The sequence below is a fragment of the Saccostrea cucullata genome, unplaced genomic scaffold, assembly GCF_032062105.1.
Source record: "Saccostrea cucullata isolate Sc308-1 unplaced genomic scaffold, CSIRO_AGI_Scuc_v1 ctg1746, whole genome shotgun sequence".
NCBI classification, from domain to species: Eukaryota; Metazoa; Mollusca; class Bivalvia; order Ostreida; family Ostreidae; genus Saccostrea; species Saccostrea cuccullata.
Genome location: NW_026939174.1, coordinates 742 through 20,584, shown reverse-complemented (window position 1 = coordinate 20,584; position 19,843 = coordinate 742). Strand labels below are relative to the sequence as shown.

Sequence of the window (19,843 nt, the reverse complement as noted above, 5' to 3'; positions counted from 1 at the left end):
TGAAATTTTCAGAGATGATAGAGATTCAAAATATCTTTCAAATGCAGTTTTCAGTTTTTCAAAATTCACTTCCGGTCGTCAGATATGTCCGATTTCCGTTTTTTTCAAAAAATTTTTGTCCCAGTCATATCTCAGAAACGGTAAGAGATGAAGACACCAAACTTATATGAGTAATAGATCTTGATAAGTAGGCAAAACCAATTGGGTTAACATTGTCCGCCGTCACTTCCGGTCGTCACAGGAAGTGATCAAAGAAATCGAAAATTTCAACTTTTCTTTTATGAAACTTTTTTTGCATCACATTATAGCATCTTATTTGTAGTTTCGAAATATATCAGTCCGACCGGAAACAAAAACGACAACTTCCGGTTATAAGAGAAAAACTGCATATTTTCAGTATTTTTCTTTCCCATAAATATTTCTTATAGATAAAGTATTTGTAATGATTTTTGGATATGTTATTCAGACTGCAAATGACTACAGTAACGTCAAATATCTTTGAAGAATTCACTTCCGGTCGCCTGATTTCCTGTCCTCAAAATGAGAAGTTTTCATAGCTAGATCTCGTCAACGGTAAGAGATCAAGACACCAAACTTATTTAAGTGGTAGATCTTGATTAGTAGTCAAATTCAGTTGGGATAAGATCGTCAGCCGTCACTTCCGGTCGTCACAGGAAGTGATCCAAAAAATCAAAATTTTCAACTTTTCTTGCATGAAACTTTTTTTTGCATCACATTATAGCATCTTATTAGTAGTTTTGAAATATATCAGTATCAACGGAAACAAAAAAGACAACTTCCGGTTATAAGAGAAAAACAACATATTTTGAGAATTTTTCTTTCCCATCAATATGTTTTATATATAAAGTGTTTGTAGTGATTTTTTAAAATGTTATTTAGACTGCAAATGTCTACAGTAACCTCAAATATCTTAGCAAAATTCACTTCCGGTCGTGTGGATTCCTGTCTTAAAAATGAGAAGTTATTACAGCTAGATCTCGTTAATGGTTAGAGATTAAGACATCAAACTTATGGGAGTGATAGATCTTGATAAGTAGGCAAAACCTGTTGGGATAAGGTTGTCCGCCGTCACTTCCGGTTGTCACAGGAAGTGATCTAAGAAATCGAAAATTTCAACTTTTCTTTAATGAAACTTTTTTTGCATCACTTTATAGCATTTTATTTGTAGTTTCAAAATATATCAGTCTTACCGGAAACAACAACGACAACTTCCGGTTATAAAAGAAAAACTACATAATTTGAGTATTTTTCTTTCCCATAAATACTTTTTATAGATAAAGTATCTGTAATGATTTTTGGATATGTTATGCAGACTGCAAACGTCTACACTAATGTATAATATCTCAGTAAAATTCACTTCCGGTCGCGTGACTTCCTGTCCTCAAAATCAGAAGTTATCATAGCTAGATCTCGTAAATGGTAAGAGATGAAGACACCAAATTAATAGGGATGGTAGACCTTGATGAGTAGACACATTCTTTGAGTTTAAGATCGTCCGCCGTCACTTCTGTTTGTCACAGGAAGTGATCAAATAAATCAAAATTTTAAACTTTCTTTATGGAATCTTTCTAAGTATGACCTTATAGCATCTTACTTGTAGTTTCGAGATATGTAGTCCCACTGGAAACAAAAACGACAACTTTCAATTATGAGAGAAAAACTGCATAAATTGAGTATCGTACTATCCCATGAATATCTTTTATAAAAAAAAGTATTTGAAATGATTTTGGGACATTTTATTCAGACTGCAAATTTCTAGAGTAACCTCAAATATCTTCTTTTAAAATTTACTTTTTTCAGGTGACGTGATTTCTTGTCCTCGAAATGAGACCTTTGACCCTTACTCAAAAAATAATAAAGAAATATTCATTACCTTTATCTAGATGCAGCTTCAAGTGTTAATCTCAAGTTTACCTCTCTTTTCATGACCTTGACCTTTGACCTTGATAAATGACCTTGACCTATGACCCCATTGACCCAAAGGTCACAATCAAGCTTAAGTATGTGGAGGTATTAACAACTCTCATTTTAACAAATGCTTATAAAATACCCCCTACCCCCTCCCGTCCCTTAAAAATATCAATAGCAACATAGAAAAAACTTCTACCTCTGAAAAAACACCACAGATCGACATAAGATTAAGGATTTGAGTAGAAGACACCTTAAAGAAAGTGTCCTAAGAGTTTTACGGCGAGTCTCTTGAGTAAATGAAATTCTACAGATTATCGGCAAAAACTGCATTTTTTTTCTGTCTGAAATTTAAATTTTGATGGGCATAAAATGAATTAAAGCTTGTATTGGCTATTTCTTCATTTGTTGTTAATATCATTCGAATCTCCTGCTCTGATACGACATTTTAATACCCAGTATTCTTGCTTTCTTTAGTGTATGGAATTTATTTCAATTTTATTTAGATTTAATATTAATTGAATGAATCTTGATTTCATTTGAAATTTGATTTTTTTTTCTAGAATAACACAATCTTATAAGATATAGCGACTTTCATAATAAAAAGCAATACACGTTTCTTCCCTCTGTTTTCCATCTAGAATTACATGTTTGGAATTTTATTTATGCAACTTACAATGACTTCAATCCAAACACATATTCCATACCTATTTCGGTCAGGAATGTTAAAATCCGAACCCGATTCTCTGTTTTCCTTTTCTATAATTACAAACTGCCTTGCATCTCTCGCTCATTTTTCTCACATGCTCATAAATAATTTATCGCCATTCATTTCAAACGTAAAACAACTCAAATCGGATATTTTTCAAACATCTCTTTAATACAGGTATAATGCACATATGATGCATGTACACATGGGACATTTCACAACGTTTTCACTTACGCTTCCGTCTTGATGCGCAGATCAAATGCATGTTATTCATATTAATAGGTATATCGTAATTTTAATCAAACCCTACCCCTTACATCTTAACTTGAAAACAATCTAATTCAAGCTCATATGTACACATAGGAGCGTGTTACAATGTTTTTAATGTGCTCTCTTTGCGTGATCAATGAATTCGTGGTTATCCCCGAGTCGACTCGTATAATCCAGGAAGTCTGTTTAGAGTATATTTATACCAACTGCGAGCCCGATCTAAAATCCTAGTATAGAAATGAGAATTTTCCTGTTTTATTTATTTTCTTGCTTTTTTCTACTTCTTTCAGCCCAAATGATATTGAAATGCTTAAAAAGGTAGAAAGGCCGATAATTGTTCACTGAACAATTAGTCTACTAGTTTATTATATGTCTGTCTTTTTTAAAATAGAAAAAAACATCCTGCATACAGATAAATAGAGGAGAACGGAAGACCTTATTTGTTGCTGTAGCAACAAGAGTTTCTAGTTATTATTATTCTTATTATTATTATTATTATTTTTCTTCCTGGGAAAATTTTGTCCGCGAGTGATCTTGTAAACTACACATCCGACTTAGGTGAAACCTTTTTAGGGTAAGTAGGCATGTTATGTAGATTTGCGGAATCAAGGTCATTTTGCGTGCACGTGCTTGCAAGAGCGCGCACGTGCAAAACTTAAAATGACCAATATATAATGGATATAACCGTAACTTCTCTATTTTGTGGCGAAATGTTTTGAAACTTATAATGTAAGGATATATTAGTAGTACGCACAAGATGACATGGTCAAAATAGCAAGATCGCACGCGCATGCACGTTTGCTTCGCTCTGATTGGCTAAAACTAAAGTCTCAATATTTTTTTTGTTTTTTGATAAAATCATTTGAAATTTTGAACATAGTCATACATTAGGGAGATCTACAGCCTGTAATATAAGATTTTTCATGAAAGCATGTGCATGCACATGTGCTTGCAAGAGCTCGCACGTGCAACACATGAAAAGGTCCAATATAATTGATACAGACTTAACTATTAAAATTATTGATGAAATGCTTTGAAACTCATTTTATAAGTATATATTAGAAGCATAGACAAAATGACATGGTCAAAAAAGTAAGATCTCACGCGCATGCACGTGCGCTTCTCTCTGATTGGCTGAAACTAAAGTCTCAATATCTTTCTTGTTTCTTGTCATAAGCCTTTGAAATTTTGAACATAGACCTACATTATGAAGATCTACAGCATGATATATAAGAATTTTCATGAAAGCATGCGCATGCCCGCGTGCTGCAATCTGATTGGCTGAAATTTTAAATGGCTATATCTACTTTGTTTTTTGACGAAATGCTTTGAAATTTAAAACATTGTCATGCATTAGGATATCCTACAATATGATATAGAAAAAAATCATGAAATCACGCGCATGCACGTGTGCTGCAATCTGATTGGCTTAAACTTGAAATGGCTATAACTCCCTTGTTTTTCAACCAAACAGGATGGGATTTAGAATATAGATAGATGTAAGGGACTCCTACAAGAAGGTATGGTCATCATGCACGTGCACGCACGTGCGTGCATTTGGAACGAGTGAAATGAAAAATACACTTGAAAGAGTGATTTTTCATACTTTTGGACTGAATGCTTTAATATATTGTATATTAAAATATGTAGATAGTGTAGACAAGATGATATGATCATAACACACATGCATTCACATGCGCACGGATGCAATGCTAAAATCTGAATATAATTGGTATCCTTCTGAGAAAACGTTGTTAAAGTCAAAATGCACAGAGTTTGTCTTCTTTAATGAAGCTTACAGGGAATGTGGCACCAAAAAGGAGTTGGAGAGCGTTTGGGGAATGCACATGCACATGCGCTTCGCTCTGATTGGCTGAAACTAAAGTCTCAATATCTTTCTTGTTTTCTGTCATAATCCTTTGAAATTTTGAACATAGTCCTACATTATGAAGATCTTCAGCAAGATATATATAAATTTTCATGAAAGCATGTGCATGTGCACGTTGGCTGAAACTTTAAATGGCTATATCTCCTTTGATTTTTGACGAAATGCTTCGAAATTTAAAACATAGAAATACATTAGGATATCTTACAATATGATAGAAAAAAATAATTCATGAAATCACGCACATGCACGTGTGCTGCACTCTGATTGGCTGAAACTTAATGGCTATAACTCCCTTGTTTTTCAACCAAACAGGATGGGATTTAGAACATAGATAGATATAAGGACTCCTACAAGAAGGTATGGCCATCATGGACATGCACGCACGCACGCACATGGAACAAGTGGAATTAAAATGCTAAAATTTGAATGAAATTGGTACACTTCTGGGTAAACGTTGTTAAAGTCTCAAATGCATAGAGTTTGTCTTATTTAATGAAACTTATAGGGAATATGGCACCAAAATGCGTTGGGGAGCGTTTGGGGAACATCTGTAACGGTTCCCGTTACAATTAGCACTAGTTAAGGTCTTCCGTTTCAGACGGAAGACCTTATAGTGATTCTACTGTTTTTTCTTATTATTATTCTTATTATTATTTTTTTCCCCAAATCTTGTCGGCATGATTTCTCAGAGAAGGCTGGACGTATTTTCCTGAAATTTTCAGGGATGATAGACAATGAAAATACCCCGAGACTTTTTTTTTCATTTTTTCAAAATTCACTTCCGGTCGTCAGATATGTCCGATTTCCTCTTTTTTCAAAAATATTTAATCCGAGTGAGATCTCAGAAACGGTAAGAGATTAAGACACCAAACTTACAGGGATGATAGATCCTGATAAGTAGGCAAATCCAATTGGGTTCAGATCGTCCGCCGTCACTTCCGGTCGTCACAGGAAGTGTTCTTAAATATCGAAAATTTCAACTTTTCTTTTTTGAAAGTTTTTTAGCATCAGATTATAGCATCTTACTCGTAGTTTCGAAATATGTCAGTCCCACCGGAAACAAAAACGACAACTTCCGGTTATAAGAGAAAAACTGCATATTTTCAGTATTTTTCTTTCCCATAAATATTTTTTATAGATAAAGTTTTCGAAATGATTTTTAGATGTGTTATTCAGACTGCAAATGACTACAGTAACGCCAAATATCTTTGGAAAATTCACTTCCGGTCGCGTGATTTCCTGTCCTCAAAATGAATAGTTCTTATAGTTATATCTCGGAAACGGTAAGAGATGTAGACACCAAACTTATAAGAGTGGTATATCTTGACGAAAAGGGAAAAACATATGGGTTAAGATTGTCCGCCGTCACTTCCGGTCGTCACAGGAAGTGGTCAAAAAATCGGAAATTTCATCTTTTCTTTTATGGAATGTTTATTGAATCACATTATCGCGCTTTATTTGTAGTTTCAAAATATATCAGCTCCACCGGAAACAAAAACGACAACTTCCGGTTATAAGAGAAAAACTAAATAATTTGAATATTTTCTTTCCAATATATATTTTTTATAGATAAAGTGTTTGCAACTGTTTTGGATATGTTATTCAGACTGCAAATGTCTACAGTAACATCAACTATTTTTTTTAAAATTCACTTCCGGTTTGCGTGTGATTTCCTGTCCTCAAAATGAGAAATTATTATAGCTAGATCTCTTAAACAGTAAGAGATTAAGACACCAAACTTTGACAAGTGGTTTATCCTGATGAGTTAGCAATTCCATGGTGGATAAGATCGTCTGTCGTCACTTCCGGTCGTCACAGGAAGTGATCAAAGAAGTTCAAAAATTCAACTTTCCCTGATGGAAACTTTTTTTACCACATAATAGCATCTTATTTGTAGTTTTGAAATAAGTCAGTAACACCGGAAACAAAGAAGACAACTTCCGGTTATAAGAGAAAAGCTTCATAATTTGAGAATTTTTCTTTCCAGTAAATATTTTTTATAGATGCAGTATTTGTAATGATTTTTGGATATGTTATTAAGACTGTAACTGTCTTAAGTAATGCCAACTATCTTTAAAAAATTCACTTCCGGTTGCGTGATTTCCTGTCCTCAAAATAAGAAGTTATCATAACTAGATCTCGTAAACGGTAAGAGATAAAGACATCAATTTTTTACAAGTGGTAGATCTTGATGTGTAGGCAAAACTAGTCAGGAAAAGATTGTCCACCGTCACTTCCGGTTGTCACAGGAAGTGAACAAATGAATAAAAACCTTTCTTATGTAATCTTTCTTAGTAATACATTATAGCATCTTTTTTGTAGTTTTGAAATATGTCAGTCCCACTAGAAACAAAATGGACAACTTCCGCTTATGAAAGAAAAACTGCATAAATTTAGTATTATACTATACCATAAATATTTTTGATAAGAAGAGCATTAGAAATGATTTTAGAACATGTTATTTAGACTGAAATATCTAGAGTAACCTTAAATATCTTTTCAAAAATTTACTTCCGGTCACGTGATTATTTGTCCTCAAAATGAGAAGATAATATTACGAGATCTCTTAAACTGTAACAGATCAAGACACTAAACTTATATGAATAAAACAACATGAAGATAGGGCAAAAAATATAGGGTAAAATGCGTACGCCGTTCCTTCTGGTCGTCACAGGAAGTGATAAAAAATTGAAAATGATTTTTGTACATGTTATTAAGACTATAATTGTCTAAAGTAAAGTGAAGAATCTTGGTAAGTTACACCTCCGGCTGTTTGTTTTCCTGAAATCATTAAAAATATTATATGCCTTTTTAACATAGATTAAAGCTCATTCATGTAGATAAATAGAGGAGAACGGAAGACCTTCTTTGATGCTGTAGCAACAAGAGTTTCTAGTTTCTTATTCTTATTATTATTTTTTTTCCCAAATCTTGTCGGCAGGATTTCTCAGAGATGGCTGGACGGATTTTCCTGAAATTTTCAGGGATGATAGAAAATGAAAATACTCCGAGACGTTTTTTTCATTTTTTGAAAATTCACTTCCGGTCGTCAGATATGTCCGATTTCCGCTTTTTTCAAAAATATTTAATCCGAGTGAGATCTCAGAAACGGTAAGGGATTAAGGCACCAAACTTACAGGGATGATAGATCTTGATAAGTAGGCAAATCCATTTGGGTTAAGATTGTCCGCCGTCACTTCCGGTCGTCACAGGAAGTGTTCATAAATATCGAAAATTTCAACTTTTCCTTTTTGAAACTTTTTTTGCATCACATTATAGCATCTTACTTTTAGTATTGAAATATGTCAGTTCCACCGTAAACAAAAACGGCAACTTCCGGTTATAAGAGAAGAAACTACATAATTTGAGTATTTTTCTTTCCCATAAATATTTTTTATAGATAAAGTATTTGAAATGATTTTTGGATATGTTATTCAGACTGCCAATTTCTACAGTAACGTCAAATATCTTTTTAAAATTCACTTCCGGTCACGTGATTTCCTGTCCTCAAATTGAGAACTTATCATAGAGAGATCTCGTAAATGGTAAGAGATGAAGACACCAAACTTATAGAAATGGTAGATCTTCATGAGTAGGCAAAACTGTGTGGGTTAAGATTGTCCGCCGTCACTTCCGGTCGTCACAGGAAGTGATCAAAGAAATCGAAAATTTCAACTTTTCTTTTATGGAAAGTTTATTGCATCACCTGATAACATCTTATTTCTAGTTTCAAAATATATCAGGCCCACCGGAAACAAAAACGACAACTTCCGGTTATAAGAGAAAAACTACATAATTTGAGTATTTTCTTTCAAATATATATTATTTATATATAAAGTGTGTAACGGTTTTGGGGTATGTTATTCAGATTCAATATATCTACAGTTACCTCAAATATCTCTATAAAATTCACTTCCGGTCGCGTGATTTTCTGTCCTAAAACTAAGAAGTTATCATGGCTAGATTTCGTAAACGGTAAGAGATTAAGACACCAAAGGAATAGGAATGGTAGATTATGCTGAGTAGAGAAATCGATTTGAGTTAACATCGTCCGCAGTCACTTCCGGTTGTCACATGAAGTGATCAAATATATCAAAAAATTCAACTTTTCTTTGTGGAATCTTTCTTAATATTATATTATACAGCATCTTATTTGTTATTTCGAAATATGTCAGTCCCAGTAGAAACAAAAACGACAACTTCCAGTTATGAGAGAAAAAACTGCATAAATTGAGTATCATACTATCCCAGAAATATCTTTTATAAAAAGAGTATTTGAAATGATTTTAGGACATGTTATTCAGACTGCAAAAGTCTAAAGTAACGTAAAATATCTTTTTTAAAATTTACTCGCGGTCACGTGATTTCTTGTCCTCAAAACGAGAAGTTAACATTACGAGATTTCTTAAAATGTAACAGACCAAGGCACTAAACTTGTGAAGATTGGGTAACAGATATAGGGTAAAATGCGTCCTCTGTCACTTCCAGTCATCACAGGAAGTGCTAAAAAATTGAAAATGATATTTCATGAATGTTATTAAGACTTTAAACTGTCTAAAGTAACGTCAAGAATTTTAGTGAGTTATACCTCCGGCCGTTTGTTTTCCTGTAATCATTGTAAATATTATCTGCCTTTATAACATAGATAAAAGCTCATTCATACAGATAAATAGAGGAGAACGGAAGACCTTTTTTGTTGCTATAGCAACAAGAGTTTCTAGTTGACATTATTTTTGTTTTATTTGATTATGATATTTGAAACAACCTTTTATGATATGTCAATTATAATGGATTTTATACATTCATTACCTCTAAGTTAAAATATATTTCAAATTACATCATGCATAATTCGGTAATTCTACCCTATAACCTTTAAAATTGATGATGTTAATAATACAATGAGGTCTTTAGTAATCAGTATCAGTAGCGTTTAAAGTCAATTACTGGAGTAATTTACGTGACATTTCTAGTTTTCAATGAACACCTCGTGAAGTTTTTGCGTTATAAAATTTTAGATAATATGTTAATGTAATGGCACTTAGTTGGTGGAAAACCCAATATTTCTATGATTTCGAGAAAATTATTAAATTCACATTTTTCATGTCTTTATGGTACATCGTTGCACATCTTTTTTTAAATGGATTTAATTGGCTTTACAAGTTCATTAAGGCGAAACAATGACCCTCAGATAAAATGATTAGGGCTCTTTATGCAACATTAAAAAAACCCAACCAAAGAAAAATATTTTTGGTGAAAAATCACTAGGTGCCATTTATCTACATACACAGCCTATTAGAAATTGAAAAATTGCCCACCCTCATACCAATAGAAAGAAACAAAATTTAAACGTGATTGGCAAATTACAATGTTTGAGTGAACTACCGCTAATGAAGAAATATAGAACAGTAATCGCCCTCAAAATTTCATTCAAATAATACATATCAGGAGCATAGCAAACATGGACCTCTAAAAATCAAAAGGTGGGATCAGGTGCCATAGAGGAGTGAGCAGCTCTTGCCGAACCATCATATCCACCGTGCCCTACTTGTCATAATCGGAAAATACTGAAAAAACAGCACTCAGAGTTCCTGGAATGGCTCGTATCTCGCATATGACCTCGGACGTCAAACGTGTTCTACCATCTTGCTGACTTAGTCATGTGATCTTTTTTGAATTTCATTCAAATATCATACATTTGAAATCTGAAGTACTTTGTGGCACGCCCAGCTCTTAGTTCTAGCTTTCAAAGTCTACTAACATAAGGTTGTAGTCAACACCTATTTACAATGAAGAATTGGATAAATTAAGATACCTATTCGAAGAACTTTGTGCAGAGCGAAACTTTATATAAAATGAGTGACAAGGCAATTTCCGGCGGAGAAATGTATCGACCTGATGCGTATTCCTCCACCTATCACATCCGAAGTTTGAATGGAGCATAGCGAAGTCAGCCGAGGATTGTCGATTGACAATTCGGTGTGTAAATAATAATTGCTGTGAAAAACGTAAGTCAGCATTTGACATAATGATAGATTGTATTTATTTACAAGGTCTTTGTGTCGACCATAGAACGTACGAAATGAAGACTTTATAATTAAACGCGACTGTTGATATTCTTGTTTCATCAACCTGTTTTTCAAAATTACTAATAATCATATGTAGAGCATGCTGTTACATATCAGATCAACTGAGAGAAATAAACTCCATATGCAGGTGATAAAGGTATATTGCTGCATAACTAAGAGAAGCTGACCGTTGAAAAGTTAAATTCATCACGGTTATTACATAAAGCTTTGTTTTTAGGTTACCGTTAACGTCTTTTCTGGTAAATTATCTAAGTAAAAATAGATGTGTCAGACTCTGTGGTATCTTTTATTTCAAGCTCACAAGGATATATCATGTCGACATATAAATAAAAAATAACTAATGTTAATTGATGATATGTGATATATCTAAATGTCGAGTTGAAGGCCACAGCAAGTGTTTTCTTTTTCTCAATTAGTAGATTTTGAATTCTGTTTTGTACGAAAAATAGGAATTTCAACAGACCATCATCCCTAAGCCTATTTAAGTGACAATATACCACTACCACCTGTATATATGAGTTAAACCATGTTCTACGTACAATTTCTAGTATAACTTGATAATACAAGGATATAATAATCTTGTTTAATTAGCATCTGTGTTTCGCAAATTCTGTGAATGTCACAGTGTCCTTATTTGCAAATTAAATCTATCATTAAGTTGAATGTTTACTGATCATTTTTATGCCATCAATGCTACACGGAATTCTCTACAGAGTTTTCAATTTCCACGATCATACGACAGAGAGCCTTTGGTGGGTGTTAATGGTCTACAGGGGATGCTTTCTCCTTCATATCAACTAATTCCATCTCTGATGCTCACTTCCCTTAAGCACTTGGTCCCACTTCTGGAATTTCCAGAGTTAGATGTGATTCACGCCCTCTTCACATATTTGTTTGTAAATTATTTGAAATCGATCACTGCACATTTTCGTCACCTTTTACATTCGCGCCACTTTTCAAATACGTTATTGAACAACACTGGTGAATTTGAAATTTTTGTGAGGAATAAAGAAGGAGGTCTTGCAGAAAATTTACTAAAACTCGCTATTTATCGTTGTTTGTAATGGATTTATGTAATTTGGAACTCCTACACACGTATGTTAGTTTCAAAGCGAAATGGCTTTTGGTAATATTAAACACATTTTAAACCGTCATCCATGCTATTTTGAAGAAAATCCTACTAAAATGGACAATGGACAATGGACTCGATCATAGAATACAATAAAAAGTAAATCGTGTAAATCGTTTATCAATAATCTTCGAAGCTCGTACGTTAATTCTAACTAATTCAATACAGACATGTTTTCCAATGGACTCAGCTGGAGCATCGTACATAATATCTATTGCAAATCGTGTACTAAACATTCAGTTTTTAAAGTATTATGTGCAAACACATTCGTTTATCTGTTGCCTTGAATCCTGCAATTCTTCACATGATAAACACAGACCTTATGGTTTCCATCAAGACAAATAAAAAAAAACTTTCAAAGACATTTTAGTGGATATTTGTTTCTAAATGGTGAAAAATGAGTTACCTGTAACAATTCAATGGACATTTAAATGGATTTTTTCAAAGATAATTTATATTCTTCATACATAATTCATGTTAAATTTGATTTTTAAAAATAATTAATGGTTAGCAGATAACTGACTTAATTCTTAACACTCTGGGAGGTTCTTTTATTAGGCCCTTAATGGTAAGACTATAGCTTTTATCTGCGTCTGTCTGTATGTATGTTTGTCTGTCTGTCAGTCTGGCCCACTTGGTTTTACACACTTTTTTCTAAACGCTTGTTGATTTTGAGGGCTGGTTTTTCTTAAAGGAGTGTATATCTTGGTGAGTTACAAATCAAATTTTATGGAACGCCGTAACTGCCTTATGTGGAGAACTTTCATTATATGATGGTATTTTGTCATTATATGATGGTATTTTGTCATTATATGATGGTATTTTATCATTATATGATGGTACTTTGTCATTATATGATGGTATTTTGTCATTATATGATGGTATTTAATCATTATATGATGGTATTTTGTCATTATATGATGGTATTTTATCATTATATGATGGTATTTTGTCATTATATGATGGTATTTTTTTCATTATATGATGGTATTTTATCATTATACGATGGTATTTTATCATTATATGATGGTATTTTGTCATTATATGATGGTATTTTATCATTATATGATGGTATTTTATCATTATATGATGGTATTTTGTCATTATATGATGGTATTTTGTCATTATATGATGGTATTTTATCATTATATGATGGTACTTTGTCATTATATGATGGTATTTTGTCATTATATGATGGTATTTAATCATTATATGATGGTATTTTGTCATTATATGATGGTATTTTATCATTATATGATGGTATTTTGTCATTGTATGATGGTATTTTGTCATTATATGATGGTATTTTATCATTATACGATGGTATTTTATCATTATATGATGGTATTTTGTCATTATATATGGTATTTTGTCATTATATGATGGTATTTTATCATTATATGATGGTATTTTGTCATTATATGATGGTATTTTGTCATTATATGATGGTATTTTATCATTATATGATGGTACTTTGTCATTATATGATGGTATTTTATCATTATATGATGGTATTTTGTCATTATACTACTTTTCATTATACTACTTTTCTTTATACTACTTTTCATTATACTACTTTTCTTTGTACTACTTTTCATTATACTACTTTTCATTATACTACTTTTCATTATATGCTACTACTTTTTCGTCATTATTTGAAGTCTCGATCATCCAGACGCTTGTTTCTATAACACATTCGCTGTTCCTAGACTGGCAGTACGAAATCGAGGATCAGACAGGCAAGCCAGTCTAAGTATCGTAACAGTATTTCACTTGGATTCACATCATATCAAGGCTGACGTAAAATAATTCCGGAATCTTCCCTTCCGATTCGGACATTTTGATACGAGACTGGAGCTGAATTTTTATATGAGATGAAAAACAACATGTATACTTCCTGTAATGACAAGATTTATTAAGATTTAGTGCGTGCTGGTGTTTCTATATACTGTCAAGAGTGGGGAGTGATTAGGCCCTGGACTAGTTTTTCAAACACCTGCTCAACTTCAACTGAAACAAACTTGCGTGCCTTGCTGCATGGATGGCTATGTATTTTTTGGTACTAAAATCTTTACAAGTATTAGCTTTCCTAAAAAGCTTGTCTGACGTGGTTTGCTTAAATTCAAAAAACGGAAGAAATAATATGTTACAAAATTTCTTTCGTTCGAAAATATATCTTCAAGAGACATATTGTATACAATAATGAACAAAGAGAATTGAAATTAAGCTTCTGGCTCCAGGATCATGATAATCTAAGACTTGCAAGTCAAATTTTTAATCGACGATAAAATATTTATTAATTATATAATATCTTCATTTGCATATAAAAATATTTTAATTCTATAGTTTACGGTTTGACTTGACAACATTATATTATAAAATAAAGATTTTGATCGACTTACAGAGGCGTAGACCAAACTTAAAAGTGGGGGCGTGCTCATTTTCAGAAATTATTTGATAAGCAAAAAAAAAAAAGAAAGGGAAATGTCCATATCCAAACAAACGTGAAAGTCCTATTTGGTGGTGGTGGGTTTTTGGGGGGGGGGGGGGAAAATCTTGTCAATTTAATTACTACATTATATTACGTTACTATAAACAACTTTAACTTCAAGAGAAATGCTTAATTTGTTGTTGAAAAGGTAAAATACATTTGTTATGAAATGAGGTTTAATTTTATTTCAACATAGCAAACTGTGATTTTGTTCTACATAAAATATTTATTAATTATGATATAATATTTTCATTGGCATATAAAAACATCTCTGTGAAACAATATTAAAGATATTTTAATTCTGGTCTGCTTAACTTTACAACATTTTATTATAAAATAAAGATTTTGATCGACTTAAGCTTAAGATGTTTCAAAATCCCGGGGCCCGCATTTTTCATGTAATGTTTTATATGTTAAATGACCTAACTGATTTTTTTGTTTCGGTCGAAGTCGAGCAGGTGTTTTAAAAATCTAGACTTAAGTCTAGGGCCTAATCACTCCCCACTCTTGACAGTATATAAAAAAAAAACCAACACGCACTAAATCTTAATAAATCTGGTCAATACAGGAAGTGTACATGTTGTTTTTCATCTCATAAAAAAAATTCAGCTCCAGTCTCGTATCAAAATCATTTCGAGATTATTTTACGTCAGCCATGATTTGACATGAACCCAAGTGAAATACTGTTACGATACCTAGACTGGCTTGCCTGTCTGATCCTCGATTTCGTACTGCCAGTCTAGGAACAGCGAATTTGTGTTATAGAAACAAGCGTCTGGATGATCAAGATTTCAAATAATGACGAAAAAGTAGTAGCATATAATGAAAAGTAGTATAATGAAAAGTAGTATAATGAAAAGTAGTATAATGAAAAGTAGTATAAAGAAAAGTAGTATAATGAAAAGTAGTATAATAAAAAGTAGTATAAAGAAAAGTAGTATAATGAAATGTAGTATAATGACAAAATACCATCATATAATGATAAAATACCATCATATAATGACAAAATACCATCATATAATGACAAAATACCATCATATAATGACAAAATACCATCATATAATGATAAAATACCATCATATAATGATAAAATACCATCATATAATGACAAAATACCATCATATAATGATAAAATACCATCATATAATGATAAAATACCATCATATAATGACAAAATACCATCATATAATGATAAAATACCATCATATAATGACAAAATACCATCATAAAATGACAAAATACCATCATATACAGTCAATTCTCGAATTATCGCCATTCGATTCATCGCCATTTTCGCAATACCGCCATGATTTCCCAAGAACGTTTTTCCTGCTATATAAAATTCTCTTTATAACGCCAAATTCGCATACCGCCATCCGCCACCCTGTTTTCAAAACAAACGTCCATTTTTAAGTGTCAATTATCTCGATATACCGCCACAGGTGCATGTGGTCAGTGAAGCGTGGCTAATTGGTTGACGCTATCCCTGTTGTTAAGCATGCAAAGCCAGACAAGGTACAAGCAATTAAATAATTAAATAAGAATTAAATAAACAAAAAATAAATTTTAACATGAACTGTGATATAAAAAAATGCGTTCTATTAAATAAAAATCATTTAGTCACGGCTTTGCCTTGAAAGCTGGACGTCGTTGTTAAAGCACATCGATATCGAAATTATTTTAATGATCTCTGCTTTAAACAATACAAAATTTGCTTAAAAACTAATTATACAGTATAAATTCTGGACGTTTCATTAACAATGATGCCATTAACAATGAATTTATTTGAATAATTCATTTTAAGTACTATCGGCAATATCTTACGAGATCGATCAAGCATGTGTTTTTTTCAATATCAGACTGCAGATGTACATGCATACTTATATACATTATGTACTTGTCTTTAATTCATAACTGCACATTTTGTTTTAGCTAAAATGTACACAAAAAATTACTTGAAATATTCTCAAATTTAGGAGTATGTTTAATTTTATATACATGTACATGTAATAATACGAATAGAAACGCAAATGGTATTGTTAAGAGCGGTAACTCCACTTCTTGTTTCCTAAATGATGGGAAATTCAATTCATCGCCAAATTCGTTAAACCGCCATAATTTCTGAATTACAAAAGGTGGCGGTTTATCGAGAATTGACTGTAATGACAAAGTACCATCATATAATGAAAGTTCTCCACATAAGGCAGTTACGGCGTTTCATAAATTTGCATTTCATTCCACTTCAATGATTTTTGACGGAATTACAAGTTTTGCATTTTTCACAATTTTTCCCCCTAAAAGCTTGCAGATGATGAACTGATTTTTTTTTTTGGGGGGGGGGGGGGTATGTGGCTTTACCTTGATATAGTTTGCATGACGGAATAAACGCATTTTTAATTTTTAATTGGAACCAGATCATACTTGCCAGTAGGAGACAAGAATTGCTAATGCAATAGTCTCTCTTCTCTTAAATATATAGGGTAACACATACGTAAATATACAAATAAACAATCGTACATATTCATATTCAGAAATATTCCTTACTGATATGAATGGTCAGAAACTCACATATTTCAAGACATATATCAATAAAAATGTTACATGTAAGATGACTAATTTCTTCTTTCTAGAAAACCGTGTTCAAGCCAGTAATGATTGAGTACCAGTTTAATCATTTTTCATTATTTCAGGTTGCTGTGGACAGTGCTGATGTTGTTTTGTATTACGTTGATGTCGTATCAGATTATAGACAGAATCATGTACCTACACAGCAATCCCGTCAACGTTAACGTCAAAATCAACTACAACCAATCACTGACCTTCCCCGCCGTTACTATCTGTAACCAAAACGCATTCAAGTAAAGACTATTTCATTTATTTTGTTTCTTTGTTTTATTATTGTTCGTTTGTAATTGTAAACTATCTTGGTAAATTGTGAATTTGATCCTTTGTGTAAATTTATTGAAAATTTGATAGTTTTGACAGCTAATTCACATGTTATTTAAATGTTCAAAATGTAATATAAAATTTGTTTATGATTATACTTTAGCCATAAATGATTATATTTCATTGTGCTTACTAATGCTTTTTATAGAGCTACAACTGCCGCCGAGAGGAATTGGTATCGTCTTATAGAGACTATGTACAATGGAAGCTCGAAATCTTTCTCACAGAGGGACCTAGACAGGTTCCACGCCTCCACTCTGACATTCAACCAACTCTTCCAGCAGGCCTCTCACAGAAAAGAAGACATGATTGTAAGGTAATGTGAGTAACCTTTACCTGTATGTGGTGTTTACATATCCCAACGTATTAGAAACTCAATAGCATGCTCTGAATAAGATTAAATTTCTCAAAAGTACAGGCTCTTGAGACATAAGTTGATGTTATACCGAGGTTTCAACAATAGGGCTGGGACGATACAACTTTTTCTATATCGATACGTATCACGATATTTGAGCCACGATACGATATGTATCACGATATGTTTAATTGCTTATAAAGTCTTTCAAACAAATTATTTCTTTGCAAATAAGAATAACTTACTCAAGTTGTTTATATGTTGTAAAACAAAAATATTTTACTTAAATGGTATTAATCATTATTTATTTCATATCTGTATTTATATTTAACTTATTTATTTTATATATTAAACCCCAAATGTTAAATAAACAAAGAAAAATAGAAATCAGATTTTTTGAGCGATATTTCGATATTTCTTCATATGTATCGATATGCGTATCGCCCTCACATATATCACGATATATCGATATCTCGATATATCGTCCCATCCCTATTCAACAACCTCCTTTAAAATCGGCATTTGGTATAATTATTCTATGGTCGTTATAATAACCTTGTCGGCAAATATATAAACCTATCATTTGGTCATAATTAGGCTGACTTGTTTCATACCAAATGCTAAGCCTTGGTTGTTTCATACTGAATTTGAGTACGAAATGTTCCGTCGACCTAATCAATCCATAAGGCTCACGGCGGGTGTGAGCTTACTCCTTCCAGTCACCTTGTCCCAGGATCATGAAACAGACTTACCCCAGGTAGACTTAAGTCCAATTTTTTATAGCCTGTAAAATGTTTATTCATTATTGAACGAATCTCTAATTTTGCAGATAACAACCCTTTTGTAAAGCAATATTAAAAAATATTTAAGTTTTTGTCTACTTTACTTAATCAAAATTCTAGTTCAACATGAATAATTTGACTTAAACTTAAGATGTTTCATGATCCTGGGACCTGAACCATCTCCTGAATTTCCAGGGTTCTGTGTTTTATGCCCTTTTCACAGATTTGTATTGGTTATAGATTTTTTTTAAGATTGATCATTGTTCATTATCATTTTTCATCGTTATTAAATGCCGTAAAAGACCTCAGAGAAAATTGGTTTCTGGTTATGAGTCATTTTGTAAATGGATAAAGGTAAATGCAACATTTTCATTGAAAATTTTGAACTTCTCCCCACCTAGTTACTTTAATTAAAAATCGTTCGTTTATTAATTTCTTTTGTATTGAAAACTTATTTAATTAACTTTTTTGCTGTTTATAAATCTTTTATTTTTTTAAGTTGCCGATGGGCGGATTTACCTTGTGGACCCAAAAACTTTTCAGAACAATTGACGGACTATGGCAACTGTTACAGATTCGTGGCTCCAGAGAATTCCAGATCTACAGGTATGCATTGAAGATACATGGAATATTTACCGAAGAAGAGAAATACAAATACTCTGAAGATGAAATTAAAAAGATGATTGTTTCTGGTTGACAATATATTTGGAGACAACGTCATAATTGCACCCCATTATAAGCAAAAAGCAGATCTATTTTTGTACATACATGAATTCGAATTTATTTAAGATACGTTTTATCAATTAACAATAGTTAATTCCATTCATCAACTCGGTATTTCTGTGAGCTTGAAATGAAAGATATCACAAAGTTTGACACATCTGTTTTTATATCCGTATATTTTTACTGAAAAATTACATTATTGGTAACTTCACAACAAAGCTTAATGATAAATATGGCACGCCAAATTCACAAAAATGAGTTAATCATAGTTTCAAAATCGATAAACTAGGTTTATCGGTTGTAAACTATAGTTTACGGACTCTAAACTATAGTTAACAACGTTAATCTATATTTTACATCTGTAAACCATACATGTAGTTAACGCGATAATCTATGTTTCACAAGCGTAAACCATACTTAACACAGAAAACAATCATTTGCGATTGCAAAACATATATAATCTGATAAATACAGTTTCACAATTTGTAAACTATAGTTTACAAACCGTTAACTATAGCTAACGATCTCATAAATA

General features: G+C 32.2%; 1 protein-coding gene across 1 annotated transcript in view; it reads left to right on the top strand.

The window, feature by feature from the left end:
• The window catches only part of LOC134252462 (acid-sensing ion channel 5-like), a gene marked incomplete at its 3' end in the record, with an annotated part of 47,486 nt that extends 28,295 nt beyond the window's left edge, over nucleotides 1-19,191 (top strand). Inside the window, exons 3-5 of the mRNA XM_062734951.1 lie at nucleotides 17,193-17,360; nucleotides 17,597-17,764; nucleotides 19,085-19,191. Of these exons, the coding sequence (XP_062590935.1) occupies nucleotides 17,193-17,360; nucleotides 17,597-17,764; nucleotides 19,085-19,191 (443 nt within the window). The remainder of the gene's footprint in view (nucleotides 1-17,192; nucleotides 17,361-17,596; nucleotides 17,765-19,084) is intronic.
• Between the last annotated feature and the right edge of the window lie 652 nt (nucleotides 19,192-19,843).